Source organism: Talpa europaea (assembly GCF_964194135.1).
Source record: "Talpa europaea genome assembly, chromosome: 6".
Classification (NCBI taxonomy): domain Eukaryota; kingdom Metazoa; phylum Chordata; class Mammalia; order Eulipotyphla; family Talpidae; genus Talpa; species Talpa europaea.
The window spans coordinates 127861838-127880111 of NC_140072.1; the positions used below are offsets into that span (position 1 = coordinate 127861838).

At 37.4% G+C, this 18274-nt stretch overlaps 1 protein-coding gene across 2 annotated transcripts in view; it reads left to right on the forward strand.

Annotated features, from left to right (window-relative positions):
- Positions 1 to 18274, forward strand: part of GPC6 (glypican 6) — a gene marked incomplete at its 3' end in the record, with an annotated part of 1013029 nt that overhangs the window by 697081 nt on the left and 297674 nt on the right. For both annotated transcript variants that reach the window (XM_084234499.1, XM_084234500.1), the window contains exon 4: positions 192 to 357. In XM_084234499.1, the coding sequence (XP_084090625.1) occupies positions 192 to 357 (166 nt within the window). The remainder of the gene's footprint in view (positions 1 to 191; positions 358 to 18274) is intronic.

Genomic DNA, 18274 nt, shown 5'->3' on the forward strand with positions numbered 1-18274 from the left:
ATTTCAAGAAAATTGATGACTACTCTGCCAAACAAAGTATTTAATTAGGAATGGACTGGCTTCCAGGTGGAGTTTTACAAAGGGTTCAATACAGTTCAACATGCTCGAGTAGAAAGAAAAGATGAATTATTGCTTTGTTCTCCCCTCCATGCTTCTCATATCTGCTTTTCTTCTTTTCCATAAATCGACAGGTCAGCCCGACCCCAGGCTGCATCCGCGCCCTCATGAAGATGCTGTACTGTCCTTACTGCCGGGGGCTGCCGGCCGTCAGGCCTTGCAACAACTACTGCCTCAACGTCATGAAGGGCTGCTTGGCCAATCAGGCCGATCTGGACACGGAGTGGAATCTGTTTATAGGTAAGGAACCTCTAAACATTGGCGACACCGCTCACCCTGACCTAGATGCAAAACAGACACGGGGACAGCTAATGTCTGTGACACTTGGTGGGCAGATTTCCAGTTGTGGTGACTTGGAGAGGCTTAGAGGATTAAAATCATAGCTGTTAGCTAACTGTAAACATTATTTTGCATTTTTCTTTGTTCTTTATCCTGAAAAATAAGGCTTCCTTGTATATTGTGAAGGATTGTCCTGTTAAAGACAGTACTGAATGAGCAGATATCTTGGATAAAGATAAAAGTCATCCTGTTGAATGACTTTGAGCTCCTATGAGAGGGGACAAGTTGGAAAAGAATCTTGTCCAAACAAGTGTTCGCAGCATTGTTTCTTTCTTATTGAAGACATTGTCAACAAATACTAGTGAACAACTGTTTCCTTAAACAGCCATGATGAGACTAGCTCAACATTTTTGTTAAAATATGCAATTTTCTGTCCTTGTTGGGTGGAGAAGCGTGCTTCTGCCACTAGCATGAAACTACCTTCTGGTCTTTAGGAGGTGGGAGGAAAGGGCTGTGAATCGTGGTTCTGTTCTTCAGATGCACAAATCACTCTGGGGGCTGCACTGCCAAAAAGATCTTTCCCAAAGAGCTCTCCAAGGATAAAAAGACACATTTTATAAACAGACTTCTCCCAGCAAAATGCACTGGCCTTGAAAGAGTAAATGTGTTTTCTCCCCCTCTGTCAAGGGGCCTTCAAATAAAAGTACTTTCCATTGCATTTACTGCAATTGCATTGTGACAAGCTGATCGGTGCAAATGGCAGTGACATTAGTCAGCCTCGAAGGGCCTTCCTCACTTATGCAAACCTCTAAACCAGAGTGCATGAGTAAAGGTTTCTGACATCTAAGATCTGGGAGGATAGGAGAAGATCTAAAATGTGCTGGAATGCAAGGAAACCCAAACCCCCTGTGTAGAGATATGCTTTGGTTACAAGCATTCAGCTCTGGCTGCAGAAACCATCGGCTGACATGTTAGTATGCTTAGGAAAACCAGAGAAAATGGTTTTTGAAGTTTTTAAAAAAGAGATTTTAGAATGGGTACGTTCCTTTGAAAGTATCTAATAAAATCTCAGAAATCACTTCTGGGAGAATGCATTGAAATACTGGGTTCACTCTGTTAAGTGGGAGGACAAAATCTGTAAGCCCTTAGGCTGCTTTGTTTGAAAAATGAGGGAGTTTTTAAAAATGATTCATTAAGGTACCCTTTTAACTCAAATATGAATGACTCTTTGTTAAGATTATTGTTCTGGTTTAGACTTTAGAGGGGGATGTGAATTTTAAAAGGCACTATGAGTAAGTCATCTTCTAAAATACTGATTTAGATTAATTTTGGCAATGGCATGATACCCAAAAATAATGCTAATAAAACATTCAATCGGAACTTTCCATATCTAAAATGAAATGAATATTTTAAAAGCCAGATTAAACCTCATAGCATCACTTTGAGTCATCAAGGTAATTCATGCTTTTTGGTTCAGACTACCCTAGTAACAGTTAAATTGTCTTTGGTCAGTCTGTCACTTCCTGATGAAGTTGGGATTGTGGATGTTGTCACTCAGAGGAGGATACAATTAGGAATGAGACTAGCTCTTTTCACCTTACAAGAGCAATAATGACTTCTTCATTGGCATTTTTCCAGTGCTGGTTGGATGTTTTTATGTAAAACAAATCCTATGCTTTCAGTCAATCACGTTTCCTCTATTTGATGTGAAATTGAGTGTCTGAAAGATCATCTGAAAAACTAAAACGTGAAAACATCCTGTGTTGGATGTATCTTCATGGAAAGGGATCCTGGTGGTTAGTCCTACATTAATACATTTCTTCCCCTTTGTTCCCCTGTATCTCATTTTTAAAAATTAGACCTAGAGATGTCGGAACAAATACTTCTTTGGGTTTGCCCTAGCACTGAGGAGTACTCACCAACATAGAGGAAGCTGCAAAATAGTCTCATGCTAATAATACTTGCAGAAAATATGCTCGTGCTAATTCGCTGCTCACTGTGAAGTGTTAGTGCACAAATATATTGCAGGAAATAGTCAAAGGTGATGATTGCATTTTCCACACAGATACATCCAAAATGACAGTGTTACAATGCTGATGAATGTCACAGCAAAAATCACTGAGCAAATCAGTAATCCCACAAAAATTGCATATGATAGCCCTCTCTTCCAGCACCTGCGGTGGCTGGTGGGCTCCTAGCGTGCATCAGACCCTTCGCTCCTGTTGCTGTCAGTTGTGTGTCATCACTGGCTGCTGCGTCGATGCCCATTTGTACCTTCTAGAAGGTGCTCATCCAGAACGTTCTGGCTCCTCGCTGTCTGCCACCAATAAAAATGGGAGTCAAATGTGTGGCACAGTCTCACAGGTCTTTACTGTCCCACAAATTAATTGAAAGTGATTTGTGACTATTTAGAATGCACTTGGTGTCCGGATGGGGTCAAAAAAAAGGCATTTGGCTGATAAAATGAAGTGTTTTAAGTGTTCGAGGGAAATCCCCAGTGGTATTCTATTCACTTCCGAAGTTCTGTAGGATTTTATTTTTTTAATCCTAGAAAGAAAAAAAAAAAAATCAAGCGTACTCCAGACACTCGCTCATGGTCTTTCTTTAGGACTTAACTCTGCCCTGTGCAGATTCTTTATCAATTACTTGTTGTAGGAAAAGGGAAGCTATCTCCCCGCCCCCTTTTTTGTTTTAATGTTGCTGTCTGCTTGGAAGCAAATGCTGCTACCCCCATTTTAGAGTATTTGAAAGCCTCAGGTCACTCTGCCAGGGACCTTTGGCTGCTTTCTAGGAACATAAGGGGTTCCCCAGTTTGTACTGTTTCCTTAGTACAAAGCATTCTGGCTTCATGGCATTCACACTTGTGGGGCCTAAGTGGACGGGTGTGCCCCACTACACACCACCCCCGAGCTGGGCCGGTGAGAGGGACACCAGCTGGTTCTGAGCCTATCCTCATTGTTGAAGCTGTGCTGCAGGAGGAAATGTCTTGGAGGCATTGATAGTCACTGTGCAGTCCTTGCTTAAACCCAAGTGCGATGCATTCTCATACCCTGCTTATTCCGGCCTGGCTCTTGAATGCTGCCTACATGCAAATGGGTTTTCTTGAAAAATGTTGCCCTAAATTAGAATTTCCTAGAGGAAAACAGGTTGTGGGCAGAGCCTGTTGTTTCAGCAAATCCATTACCTTCTGGCATGGATGCCAAGCCTCCCAGGATGTGTTGTTTCACTTGACCGTGGCCACATTGCAGAAGGCACTGAGCTCTTGGGCACAACATGAAGGCTCCAATTACATTTACAGGGCCACAATCAATCGTGCTTCTACTCTGAAACATGGGCTGAGGGGTGCAGCCTCCTCCAAACATCTGGTACCTTCTATGACTTTATAGACTAGGAGAACCAGAGAGGGAAAAAAAGGGATTTGTGTGTGTGTGTTGGGGGGGTGGGAGGTGGCGCCAGGGTTGGTAAGACAAAGGCAGACATTTTCTTTTGTTCTGTAATATTTTTGATGACTAAATGTTACCGAATGCCTATGAACACTGCTGTAAGGCAAAATGATTTGTCATCCTAGGAAAGGGAGATTTCCTTAGAGTGTTTTTGTTCCAAAGGAGCCTCATTTTTTTGGGTACCCTAGTTGGTGAGACCCTCATCATCTTAACGTATTAATTCATCTCACTACATTGAATAAGCTACACACATGTCCTCTGGGAATTTAATGTAGTTAAAATTAATTATGATCAAATGTGATAAAGTGTTAGGAAAATAGAAGCACAGGTTGCTAAGTGTCTCCTCAGCAGGGCGACTTGCCTACTGAGGGGGAAGTCAGAGAGCCTTACCTGGGTAAGAATAGAATAAAATCATAAATAAGACAGTATTGAATTAAGGTTGTCAAACATAATTGTTGCTGAGAGTCACAACTGATATAATTGTTACAAAATACATTCTAAATATTTGCAAGTACTGGTGACAATTTCAATTGGTCTAGTGCAATTTATCAGTGGTTTCTAGCTACTTATTGTCTTACTTTTGACAGGTCTTATGATCAAATCTTACTGCCACTGACAAGGTGACAAGTTTTGGGGAGAGTTTGTTAATTTTCATCCAGAAAAAGTTGAATTCTCTCCAATGTTAGGGGTGACAGCAGACAGCGTGACCGTTTGTATTTTTATTTTAATTTTTTTTTTAATTATCGTATTGTACCATTATTTCACATCCTTGCTGTGTCTCCCCAGGTGTAGTTACCATATCCTCCCCTCTACTAAGCACCCACAGTCCTCCACCACAATCCACTTGTTCGACCCTCCATTCCCCTTTATCCACCGCTCTCCCTAAGTTTGGAATTTTTAGTTAGGCTGTAGGCTCTCATAGGCCAGAGAAATCAATGGTTCTTCTTCCTCCTTTCAAAGTAGCCAATCGACTCTGCAGTTGGGTAGTGACCATTCATTCTCTCATTTATTCATTAATCCAATACACATTTTCTGAGGGTCCGGGGTGGCTTTTGCTCTGGCTTAAGCATCAGGACAGGACAGATAAGGCCTTGCCTACTGAAAACAGAGTTCAGCACACATCCTGTAAATGGAATAAATGAACACAACTAGACAGAGAAATGGCAGGAAATGTTGTAAGAGGCTGTTCTCTTTTACTTTGTAAGTCTACTCTTTTAATGGAAGAATGACTAATTCAGTAATTTAAAAAGCACATATCCCTGTTGTTAATGGACTCTATGAGTGCAGGGATGGCAGAAACAAATCAGATAATGAACCTGGTTCTTTCCTTGTGACAGCTGCTATCAAGTTGTAAATTACAGCCAGCTGCAAGGAAGCTGTGTTAGGTCAGTCAAATGTCTGGTGTCACACAATAAATGGCTACTTTGGTGCACAAATGACTTTTTAGGACCTACGAGACTTGTTTATACTGAAGGGATTTAATATATTCACAACTTTTTAGTGTGGGGGGAAAATGATGCTAGATAAACATTTACTGTTTCTAATAAATAAACTTGAGTTTTCTTTTTTAGGAAATGTATGGGAGTGTATGATGTTGCATTTCAGACGGATATAAAACAAACACCAGGAACTATTTCAAGCATGTGTATAAAATACTCCTCTTTCAAAGACTTTCTTAAGCGTGGAATTCTATAATATAAATCTGATAGGAAAATTTTTAGTTACAAAGAATTCCATTGTAAATATGATAGGACTCTGATATATCCTGAAATTCCATGTTTCAAAAACCTCTAGACCTTAAACATAGAAAATTATTTCCTTTCAACCAAAGAAAAAGAAAAATTCAAGCATTTTATTTAGCAGCAAGCTTTTAAGATGTCTTTGTCTGTCTCCTCTTTGTATAAGACAAGAGCCTATTGAATAATACAGTCCAGAAACAGAACGCTTAAATTGAGGAGTAAAAGCCAAAGCAATTATTTTAGAATCTGATCTCACTGTTAGCTACAGAACTTTCTTTACCCTAGTGCATTCCTGAAAGCACCAAGAAAGATTTTTTTAAAAAATCAAACACTTTATTTTCTATCAGCTGAAATCTAACCCCACCCAATCCCCTGCCTTCCTTTTAAAGTCAATGATTCAATATTTCTCATGTCTCATTTCTCATGGACACTTTTCCTATGCTGTGTTCTCTCTGTAGTACTGGTAGGCTGTATAAAAAGTACTAATCACTGGCTGAGAAAGAGAGAGAGAGAGAGAGAGAACAGTTGACTGCTACTCAACAGTCTTTCACAAGCTGCATTTCTAATCAATTTCCTACATTTGAAAATAGCTTACTTCTAAACTCTGCATATGCGAAACTGTTTTGATATGATACACGAGGGTTAATGCCTTAAGAGTGGTATAACATTTGAGGTTTTTCAGCAAAAACAGACAGGTGTTTCTTAACCTCCCAACCACTTACCAAGACTTGTTTTGAGGGAAAAACTCATGAGATTCACAAGGCTACAATTTCTATTCTGTATCAAGCAGATTCTCCATGAGGCAATGCAACCAAACATATCAAACCTAAAATTACTGGGTGCAGTAGATAATTAACCATACTATAGGGTATGTGTGTGTTTCTGTGTGTGTGTGTGTGTGTGTGTGTGTGTGTGTGTGTGTGAGAGAGAGAGAGAGAGAGAGAGAGAGAGAGGGTGGGGAGGGGCTGTCTCCTTTATCCCCAATCCCAAATCCAAATCTGTTCATTCATCTATTCTAGTTCCCACCTACTCATTTTCTATAAAGGTGTAATTGTAATCCTTTCATTTCTTATTTGCTGATGACTGCAAAGATGATATTCTAAACTAGATTTTCAAGTTAAATTCATGGTGCAATGTCATATGACACCAACCTAGAAGAAGGCATCAATATTTTTTGCAAGTATAATTTTCATTTATAATAGGAAATTTATTGAAATACCTCTGGTATCAGTCAACCTCTCCAGATTCTATGAGAGGTAGTAACAGAAGGAGAATTAACCAGGAGAAAGCAGAACACATAAAAATGATTCAAAATACCTAAAAATTCACCTCTATATTGGGATTTTGCCTTTTGCCTTAATTGAGAATTTGTGTTTTCTATAGATAGGTTTGATATGATAATTCTTATTTTTAATAATTGGCATCTGGTTTTAGTAACTTCTAACAGTTTTTACTGTCAGGTTTTCAAGTTCAAGGTGTAATACAAGATGGCTGATTTTTGATGACGCCAAGAGAAATCATTGCATAATTTTTCAGAATGGAATTAAAATAGAGTTCCAAAAGATTTTCAGGTAACCCAAGTAAAAATCAAACACTGTAAATATTAGCTGAATGAAATTCTTAGCAATTTTAATTTCAGCAGATAAGAGGAACATGAGGTTTAAGAAACTTGGAAGTTGTGAACTAGAAAATTAACATATTTAGATAAGCAGGTTAATAAATTAAACATTGAACATTGTTGTTATTGACAAATATCAAACATTTAACAAAACTCAGGGCTGTTATAACCTTCATTTGTTGACTGACTGATAGAGTAAATGGAAGGGAGCTCTTTTTCGAGGTGTTTAAATCATCCTAAAAATCATGATTAGCAACTAAAGTAAAATCTTTATTTTAACCCAAATAATATATCCTTGGCAATGTTGAAGCACTTTATTAAAAGAATCTTAATAATGGTAGTGTTAATGAGTGTACTTAGACTTCTTTTTCCCATAAACATAACTTTTGCATCAATATAAATGTCATATATATGTATAATTAAAACTACATGTAGGTATATCTTTTAAGTATTATAAAATGTCATTAATTCATGATTACCTCAACAGTAGATCTGGTGATCATGCCTTTACATCTGAGTCCTTCTAAAATTACTTTTCATTTTCCTCAGGATTGTTTCTTTAATAATTTTAAAAAGAAACTTTTAGAATCTTATTAATCTTATCTTCATCATCTTGTTTTCTTTGTGACTTGTTTATGATGAACAATCCTTCAAAGAATGAGAGATGAAAGTTAGGTCAGAAGGTATGTTCCCATGAATTATTCTGATGGTTAAGGGTGTACTTTCTTTTGTTTCACTAGGAGAGAAATTGCTGTAAATGTCCTTGGGAGTAATTTAGACTTTTGAGAACTTTCATGGTATGTGAAAACTTTGAGTTTGTAACTCATTGAAAAAATATTACATCTGTGGATACTTGGTCAGATAACCAGGAGATCATTTAAATTAAAATAAAGCATGAAATATGCCTTGTCGTTCAAGTAACAACTTATATATAATTCCCACAGAAAAAGATGTGTCCTCAATTTCTCTCTTCACATGGATTTAAATAATTTTGCTACACAAAGAATTTCCTTTCTTGTAACCAGAAGAAGTGAAAATTAGAAAGAGAAATGAAAAATAAGTCACTGGCTATATGACATTACTCCCCAACAAAGTATAGCTACAGGCATTGCTTTTTATTCTTTAAAGTGTAGGGATCTTCTAGAAAGATAATACTGATAATTAAATGTCAAAAAAGCTGGCAAATATTTGCCACTGAAACCTCAGTGCTCAGGAAATTAACTGATTTAATGAGAGACTTATGGCTAATACTGGGTGGGATGAATAAGTTGCTAGACATGAGCAAATGTTGAGTATAGTAAGACAACTTCTTGGATTGTAGGAGTTGATGTGGTTTTCAGATTGAGTCAGAAAGTGACCCTTTTTCTACCGATTCCTACATCCATCTCTCCAGTAGTTTCCCACCACCTTGATGAAGTCAGTTGTCCCATAGGAAGCAGGGCCACTTTTATAAGAGAAGAGAAAATTCTCGAAATCCTAAAAAAACAGCTGATGAAAAGCTGTTGGTGAAAGCTGCTGGGAACCCTTGATCTCATCACTTCAGCAAGTATCTCTGGGTCCTTAAAATTCAACACTCTTAATCATTGTTAGATTAGTCTGTTAACTTTAAGATAATTTAATGTTCCAAATTCTGTTGTATTAGAATAGAAATGTATTCCGTAATCCAAACTCTATGTGAAATACTCAGCCAGATGAGCGAACTAAAATCATCAATATTCCTGAGAGGTTTATTCAGGAATAATTCTACAAATACCAACTACAACATGCTTTGAGGATGTGGATTTTGCATAGGAACTGATTTCTAGAAGGTGACTCCACAAAGTGAAATACGTATGTCCCTTCCTTAATCAGTCTTAAAGCATTTTTCCATAGGCTCCATGTTTCTAAATATAAAACACATGGTTTGTTTTGAGTGACCCAATTTCATATGGACCTAGAATTACCCTTCATTTGTTGAAGATCCAAACATTTACTTCCCAAGCTTGTTCAAGAGAGAATATTGAAATGAACCCTACTAACTCATTTGTGATCATAGAATTTAAATTCTAAAATTATGTGAGAATTGTAAGACACCATTCCTCTATTTTTAAGGTCTGGGTTTTATTTGAGAACATTTAGTACATAGGATTAAAAGCTAACGTTTATTGGACAATTACTTTATACTAGACAAATTGTCATCACTTCATGCTTTTAATCTTCACAACAATCTAATGTAAATTGTCTGTATTATGATCTCCATTGTACTGGTATGGAAACTGAGGCCAGAGAAGTTAAGTAACCTTATTGAGATCATGCAATTTGTAAGTTGGAATGCCAGGATTTGACTTCATACCCAACTTCTTTTTTTTTTTGTGGGACCCTTGCCGGTGGCCGGGGATCAAACTGGTGCTGCAGAGGCTGCGGGCGGCCTCACAATCCAGCGCTCAACTGCTGCACCACCAGGGGAGACCCCATACCTCAACATCTTAACCATTGCTCAAATTAGCTCCTACTATGCATTCAAGAAGTAACACTTAGTCTGTGGCTCCACGGATTGATGAGGTATATGGGAGAAATTGAGCCTTTGATATTGCTAGCAAGTAGCCAATAGACTTTTCTTCAATGGTGAAAATGTCCTATATCTGCACTGTCCTTTCTAGCAGCCACTGGCCAGATGTGGTTATTGAGTGCTTGAAATAGGTCCAGTGAGACTGATCTACTGAACTTCCATTAAATTTTAAATTTTAATTAATTTGTATCTATTCACATGTGACTATTGTGAACTTAAAATGTGGCTAGTGTGTCTTTAGGACTAAATTTTTCATTTTATTTATAATTAAATTTTACTCACCAGGTGGATAGTGGCTCCTATATTGGGTAGGGCAAGGAGAGAACATCATGACACCTGTAATCTCCAGTCCATGGCTCAGCACCTGAATATGTTTGATGCTCTTTAAAAAGACATTTGTCACAAGGGACCATGGTGAAGCTTCACAGGTGAACTGGTGATAGGAATTTTATGGGGAACACACAATGATGTAAAAGATATGAATAAAAAAGTAAATTATAAAAAAGTAACCTATACTCTTAAAAAAATGACATTTGTCAGATGCCCCTTTTTCTGCTTAGATCTAAATATATGGTGGATACAAAGACATAAAAAAATACTTCCCAGTCCCCAAAATTGTAATTTTCCAAAGAGATGATATATGTGTTTTCAAAGTGGGTGTTTGACCAAGTGAAGATGACCTACTTCAGGGCAAGTTATTCTCGAGTGGCTACAGAGTTTGAATCCTAATTCTAGCATTTTTAATCTGTGTGTGACTTGGGGAATATTGTCTAACCTTCATAATTTCCTGTTTTGTCACCACTAAGCTAGAGATAATAGCAGACTCTTAGCATTGTTGAGGATTAAGTTAGGTAATGTGTGTAAATCTGCGGATATGACATTTCCACAGAGGCAGCACCAAGTACCAGAGTGATTTGTTCAGGAATAACTTGACAAAGTGTGAACAGAAAATAGAAGTTAGAATAAACAGAGTAGTCGAGCAGGCAGGAGAACTTAAGGATAGCAAAAACATCCAAACAAAAGAGGTCACAAGGCATGCTAAAAAATAAAAAAGTCAGAGGACAGTTAATCATTAATAACTGCGTGGTCAAGATTAGAAGAAATGTACTTCATCATGCAAGTTTCTTTTTTAAAAAAGACTTATTTATTATTTATGCATAGAAGACCTGGAATGTAGGCCAGAGATGGGGGGAGTGAGAGGATTCCCCAGAACAGGCAGATCTACTGAAATACACTGCTGAGGGGAGCAGTGGACAATACAAGAGAGGTCTGCTGCGCTATGTGGGTCAGCTCCCTGGCCAGGGATCGAACTCAGGCTGCAGGGGTGGTAGTGGTAAGCCTTAACCCCTGCACCACCAGGGAGGCCCCACATATAAGTTTCTAATCTCTATTCATGGATTTTTCTCAGTTTCCAGGAGGTGGAACTCATTCCACTAGGGATGACCTTGCTCTTGCTTGGGCGAATATACATTTGTTGGTATTAGAAAAGGAAAACAGTGTTTTGAAGCTAAGAATAAGCATAATGCGCTTAAGCTATTATGAGGAAACCAGTCAAACTGAAATAGACATCTGTCTGGCATGAATGAGAGGTATGATTGGTGAGGATTGGGCTACTTATTGACAATGATAAGTCACAGGATATCTTTATCCTGGAAATGCAAGATCTAAGTTCATCTACAGTTAACTACAGGATGGATTGATTGGATGAAACTCGTGGCAATACCATAGAGAGGGCACCTAAGCGTGACATGGGAGGAAAAAGGAAGACAGCATTGATGGTAGAGATGGAACTGAACATTTATGGCCCTTCATATTGAAATATGGGCTCTTGCATGTAGGGGATAAAGACAAATATATCAGTTATGACTTAAGTATGTACATGAAAGAAAAATAGTGCAGTCCCCATTGGAAAAGATAATTATGAAGTATGACAAACATTGCTTTCTTCAATCTGTTGCGAGCTTATTGGATTAGAGACATAATAGTACCAAAAATGGGAATGGCCAGTTAGTTGTTGAAAAGACTAATGTTCTATGTTCTTAGAAGAGGATCTAGGGATGCCAAGGGCTGTTGGAGGGTTTCCTCAGCCCTAATGATGCTGCCAACTTCCCTAATTGACTCCAACAGATTGTGCCCAGAATCCTCTCTCCTGGGTACCACATTGGTACCTGCATGTTCTTTCTTTGTGAAATTATACTGCCTTTACCCCTAAATGTTAAACATTTAACAACTTGCTCATCAATATGTATTTTCAGAATGAGTCTATATCCATACTCCCCAACCTCTTTAATTAAGTGCAGTTAGAATGTCAACTGTGCAAATATAAGAATGCTTAACATAAATGATTCAACAGGGACATGCCTTGATTGCTCCCCCAAATGAATTTTCTCATGACTCATGAACCCCTTGATGGTCATATTTATCATACACATTGACATTTTATAATTGCAGTCAATCCAGGAGGAAATCTACTTTCTATTGGCTTTGGCTTTTGCAATCCTCAATGCATGAAATCTAGGATTACTCTGTTCATTTCTCCACCTGCCAAGTTCTGAATTTCAAGCTGAGGCATGAAATTTGCTAATTTTACAAAAAAAAAAAATATCTTGCCTCAAGGGTGTTCATTTCCTTCATGGACAAGAATGTCACATATCAGAAAGCAACCCCTTTACTTCATGCATGCCTTGTGGTGCCATTGTCACCGATGAAAACTCAACCTATAAAGACCAATGTAATCTATTCATTGGCTTCCAAACATGGAGGCCCCCAAGGAGTAAGACAAACATACAGGATGCAGATTTTGCAGTACAACATTGGAAGGAGCGATGAGATTTTTTTCTGAATCTCATAGTGCCAAGTTACTGATTTAAGAATGCCCTAGAGTATAAATTATTTCTCCAAACCTCTATAGTGACTTTTGTCAAATGCCTTCTGCTTAGCCCATTAAAGGTGAAAACCGTGAAATATTATTTGATTTGTAACCCCAGAAAATGCCCTAAAACCACCTGTCCCTGTTTGGAAAGTTGCCAGAACAAAGTGAGAGGAAAGGTCGAGCCTGAGAACAATAATTTGAGGTTGCAGCTTGTGGGTCTGATCAAAGGTTGAGCCTCTGGGCTGTGTTCAGGCTTCCGGCTCTTCTGGAGAATTTATGTTTGTTTTTCTTAACCCGCATGGGAGTCCTGAGTTTTGAGACCCATATTTCAAATAGTTTAATAGTGGCCATGCAACATTGAAAACAAAATCTGACAATGAATTGTATTGAATAGTTATTCCATTTCCTTGAATTCAATTTGGAGAAGTTAGTTTCAGGATACATTTAATTTCCATGTGGAATTGGTAGATATTAAATTCCTTTCCTCCTGAGTGCCTCCGGTTTTTGTTTTTGGTTTTTGGTTTTTTTTAAATTGCTTTAATTCTGCTATGCTATACAGTGATTCCTATCCATTTGATCTGTGATCATCGGGCACAGTATTGTTTCTGTTCATCACAAATTTGTGAACTCAACCTTTAAAATCGAAGACAGACGTTTAAAGCTACATCCAGGCATTTTTCAGATGCACAAATGAAGTTTGAAATGTGAAATGATAAAGTATAAACCTCATTCAAGGAATTGTTTACAAGATGAAAATCAAATTTTTTTAATGAAAAACTTCTTAATCTGGTAGAGAAACAGCCACTTGGGAGCTACTAAAGCAGTTTGAGAAAGTGTCTGTGATCCTTTCTGATAAATCCATATCCATTTAGACAGGAAAATTGCAGTAATCCATATTAATTGAGAGAGCAAGAATACCAACATCAAATTATCGCCTTTTAGAAGGCATTAAGGGACTTATTTTAAGATTTAGGTTTGACTTTTTATTGAGTTCTTATTTTCTGCCAGAGATCATATATTATATATCTAGGCTTTAAGAAATAAGAATCAGTTGTAATTAGTATGTCATTTTTGCTTAGAGTCTTTATGTCATTTAGAAATCTTTCTCTCTTGAATATATGTAGTCTTTTCCTTGATCACTTAAAGAGACACTTTTTGTCATGTTCTTATCTAAGTGGATAAAATTCTAAATTAGAGAATTCTCACTTACCAGGGGTTTCATATATATGCACCACACTGACATTTGGCCTTTATATCCCAGGGATGAGAGTAAAGAAGTAGCCTTACAAATGGTTATTCTCCAATCTTGATATGGTTAAAATGAAATTATTTTTAACATTATTTTGAAATAATGTTATATAAATTCTATAACATAAATTCTTTTTTTTTGTATTTTATTTATTTATTTATTTATTTTGGTATTTTTTTTAATAGAGGCATGTTTTTTATTTATTTATTTTGTTTGTTTGTTTTTGTTTATACATGCACTGGGTACAGTAATAAGTGCGGGAGGGTGAGAGAATTCACCAGAGCCAGAGCGGGGAGCAGAGCAGGCAGAAGGACCGAAGTACACTGCTGAGGGGAGCAGCGGGCGGCAGGAGAGGTCTGCGTGCCATGTGGGACCCTCCTCTGGTGGCCGGGGAGCAGCCGGGGATCGAACCGGCGCCGCAGAGGCCGCGAGCAGCTTCGCAACCCAGCGCTCAACCGCTTCGCATCAGCTTCGCAACCCCAGCGCCACCGGGGAGGCCCTAACATAAATTCTATAAATTCTTCAATTTATAGAAAAGTTGCAAAAACAGGAGAGTTCACATAACCCTATTACTCAGCTTATTCTAATTTTAACAACACACATACATAACCATAGCACAATAATGAGAACGAGGACATTAACATTGGTTCAACCTTATTCACTCAACCACTGACTTCATTCTAACATCATGAGTTTATCTTTATGTTTTGGAATACAATCCAGGATCCTTCCTGATTTTAGATGTTGTGTCTCCTTAGTCTATTTCAATTGGTGATAGTCTCTCAACCAATCTTTTATGATCTTGACACTTTTGGTGATGACTCATCCATTATTTTGCAGAATCTCAATTTTAATTCCTTTGATGTTTCCTCATGCTTATGTATTATGTACATTATACCACAGAAATAATGCTGTCCTCTGTGGATATCAAATCAGGGGAACATGCATCATCTCCTGAGTTTCTCCACTGTTAGCTTACTGTTTCCCCCTCTGTTGGTAACACATATGTTAGGGATGATCTTTGAAGTCTTTCTCCTCAAACTTTTGGTTAGTGATTTTAGTTGAACATCTGTAGAAGATCTCACCTACAGTAGTTATTACTGTGAAATTTGCGTAATGGTGATGTTGTAATTCTCTTCCCTTCTATATATACTAGTTGGTATTGTTCCCCAAAGCATCAGATTTTTTTTCTCTCCCAGCCTTGCTTATTTATTTGATTATTTATATCAGTATGGACTGATAGCTATTTCTTTTATTCTATGGACATAATCCAATAATGCCATTATTTACTTTGTTGCTCAGATTATTTCTAGTTTGAATGTTGGGAACTCCTGACTATTGGATCCTGTATGCTCTTGCCATATTCACCTTCCTTTATGGAGCACTTCCTCATTTTTGCCATCACCAAATATTCTAGAATCTTCTGGTATTTTCACTGTGTTACTCCTGGACTTAACCTCTTCACCAAGGAGCATGGGTTCCTTTCATTGGAAAATAGTATTAAAATCAAGCTCTGTGTAATAGATGGGCTCATTGCTGCTCTAATGTCATGGCACATACATAAATTAGAGTTGCTAATCTATGCCTCACTAAGAAATATTTACTAACTAGAGTATTTGTGGACAGTTCTTTTTGTCTTAAAGTATCTAGTCAAAATATAGTTCTTTAAAGTTCGGTGAGTTCTTGTCTTCCCTATCTTCTGTAATACGATTATATTATTTATTGGTAATAGAATTAGGTTTACTTGTTACTGTTCATATTTCATTTTAGGTGTTCCTATATATTGAATAATTTTGATTATTTCCTTACTTTGAGATAGAATCTGAAACATTGCTTAATTCTAAGTCTCAAAATATACCATACAAAAATAACATAATCTAAGAAGTGTCAATCCTTATCGGTACATTATGGCCATTCCCCGACTTCTTTCCATTCAAGACCCACCCACCCTTCATAGGCTGATCATTCTATAAGGTTTAGGTTTTATCTTTTCTATAATTATTTTACATGAAGGAACAAATGAGTGTGTCTTTACTCCTATATCCTTTTTATCTTACATGAAGCGTAATATATACTATGAACATTCTTCTGCATTTTGCTGTTTAAATTATGGAAATCATTCCAGATCAGCTCTTGGAAACCTTCCTTGTTCTTTTTTGCAGCTGACTGCATAGTACTATGTTGTATGTACGTACCATGGTTTATGAATTTTGTTTCCAATATTTTGCTATCGTCAATAGTGATTTACTGATTAACTTAGTCCATAAGCATTTTTATGTCATTGGAGGTCTATCTTCAGTGTAGAGTTTTGAAAGTGGGATAGCTAAGTTAGAATATAAGTGCATGTGTGGCTTTATTAGATATTGCCAAGTTGTTTTTTTTTTTTTCCTAAAGGCTTGTACCAATTTGTATTCTACCAGTCATGAGAAAGAATGTCTACTTTTCCACAGCCTGAACAAAAGAATGTGTTAGCGTACTTTTTCATTTCGTTGGGGTTTTTGTCAATCTGATAGATGATAAATGTCTAGTTTTTCTCCAATTTATTTTTTCTCTTATAATTTTGATATTGTTTACTGAATACATTAACTTTTTTTTTCTGCTCACCATGCTCACCATTTTATTAGGACATTCTTACTAACCCAACCCAAAAACCATCCTAATGAGTTATATATAAGAATGATATATATATATATATATATATTAATTTGAGAATAACATCTTGTTACTTTTAATTACTATTTTTGAATGTTAGGGAAATATTTTTATTGTTTCTAAAGTCATAATGTATCTGAACTTCATCAAATGTTTTCCTATAGTAGAATTTCGAGAAATAAGTATGAGCATATGAAGAGGACTATAATTACTGCAATTATGGAAAGGTAATTTACTGGCTGTATAAATTGAACAGATTTCAAATAGAGTAGATAGGCCATAAAAAGCATGCAGGATATGGAAAATAAATATTTTGGGAGCTATGAAATTGCTGGTTAAACGCACACATCAAATGTTAATTTTTACTAACATTGTATAATTTAGTTTCTTTTTAAAAGTATCTTCTATTTTTTTTTATAGAGGCATGTTTTATTTATTTGTTTGTTTGTTTTTGTTTATACATGCACTGGGTACAGTCAGAAGCGCGGGAGGGTGAGAGAATTCACCAGAGCCAGAGCAGGGAGCAGAGCAGGCAGAAGGACCGAAGTACACTGCTGAGGGGAGCAGCGGGCGGCAGGAGAGGTCTGCGCGCCATGTGGGACCCTCCTCCAGTGGCCGGGGAGCAGCCGGGGATTGAACCGGTGCCGCAGAGGCTGCGGGCAGCTTCGCAACCCAGCGCTCAATCGCTGCGCCACCGGGGAGGCCCTAATTTAGTTTCTTAAAATCTAAAATTTAAGTTTTTTTGAATTAAAAAATCACATGGATGCTAAGATGATCAAGTATTTGCAGACATCACTTATCTTCATGTCTGTCTGATAGATATGAGATTCCTAAAAAATTCATCTTGTGGTAATTGGGCTAAAATAAAGCAAAGAAACTTGCAGAATTCTACCTAAGTTTAGAAACAGGTATAGCCCATTTGTGAATGAAACATTGTGGGATAAGATAAAAAAAAAAAATCTAAAAGAGGCAGGGAGCAGAATGGAGAGGAAAGGTCGTGGATTTTGCTTCCAGCGAGATCTACACTGTAACCCCAACTCCACCTCTTGTCAGTCATGTAGACATCTGTGGCCTCCAGAATGTCCTGGTTCTTGTACTAAAGTCAGGTGCTTTTCCAGGAAATAGTCCTACCTGAGGTATGTCCTCTGCTTGTGTTCAGGCTCCTATTTGCTCAAACAAAGCCCTTTGTAGACTTTGTTTCAGAGGAGGTTGTCAATAACATTAGTGAACTGTATTAACAACAGTAAACTATTTTATAGTATTTCACGTAATCACCAAAACTGTCATAATAGACTGTGGTTTGCTGTCCCGATGTTAGAGAGCAGGAAAGGGAATCACAGAGACCTCGAAGTCATGCTACCACTGAACCAGGGTTCAAAGTCAGTTTTATTCAAAGCAGTCCCATATTTTAACACAGCCCAGTCAACCTCCACAGAGGATTGCTACAGCAAATACATCTGTTGAGAACCACAGACTTAGAATAACTGATCTCCAGGTGCTATCCATGGTAATCACTGTGAACACACCTCTTTTTTGTTCTTGATCAAAAAATAACATTTATAAAATCTTGCACACAGACTGTTCATTCTTTCAACTTGGATAAGCTGTTTTTCTGAATTACAACACTGAAACCCAAACCATATTGCTCTGAACATTTGTAAAATTGCTTTTACAAAACTATACTCTGTAGTCTCGCCAGTCATCTACAACCATGGTCTTATAAGAACCATCTGGGTTGAGCTTACTCTTGGACTTAG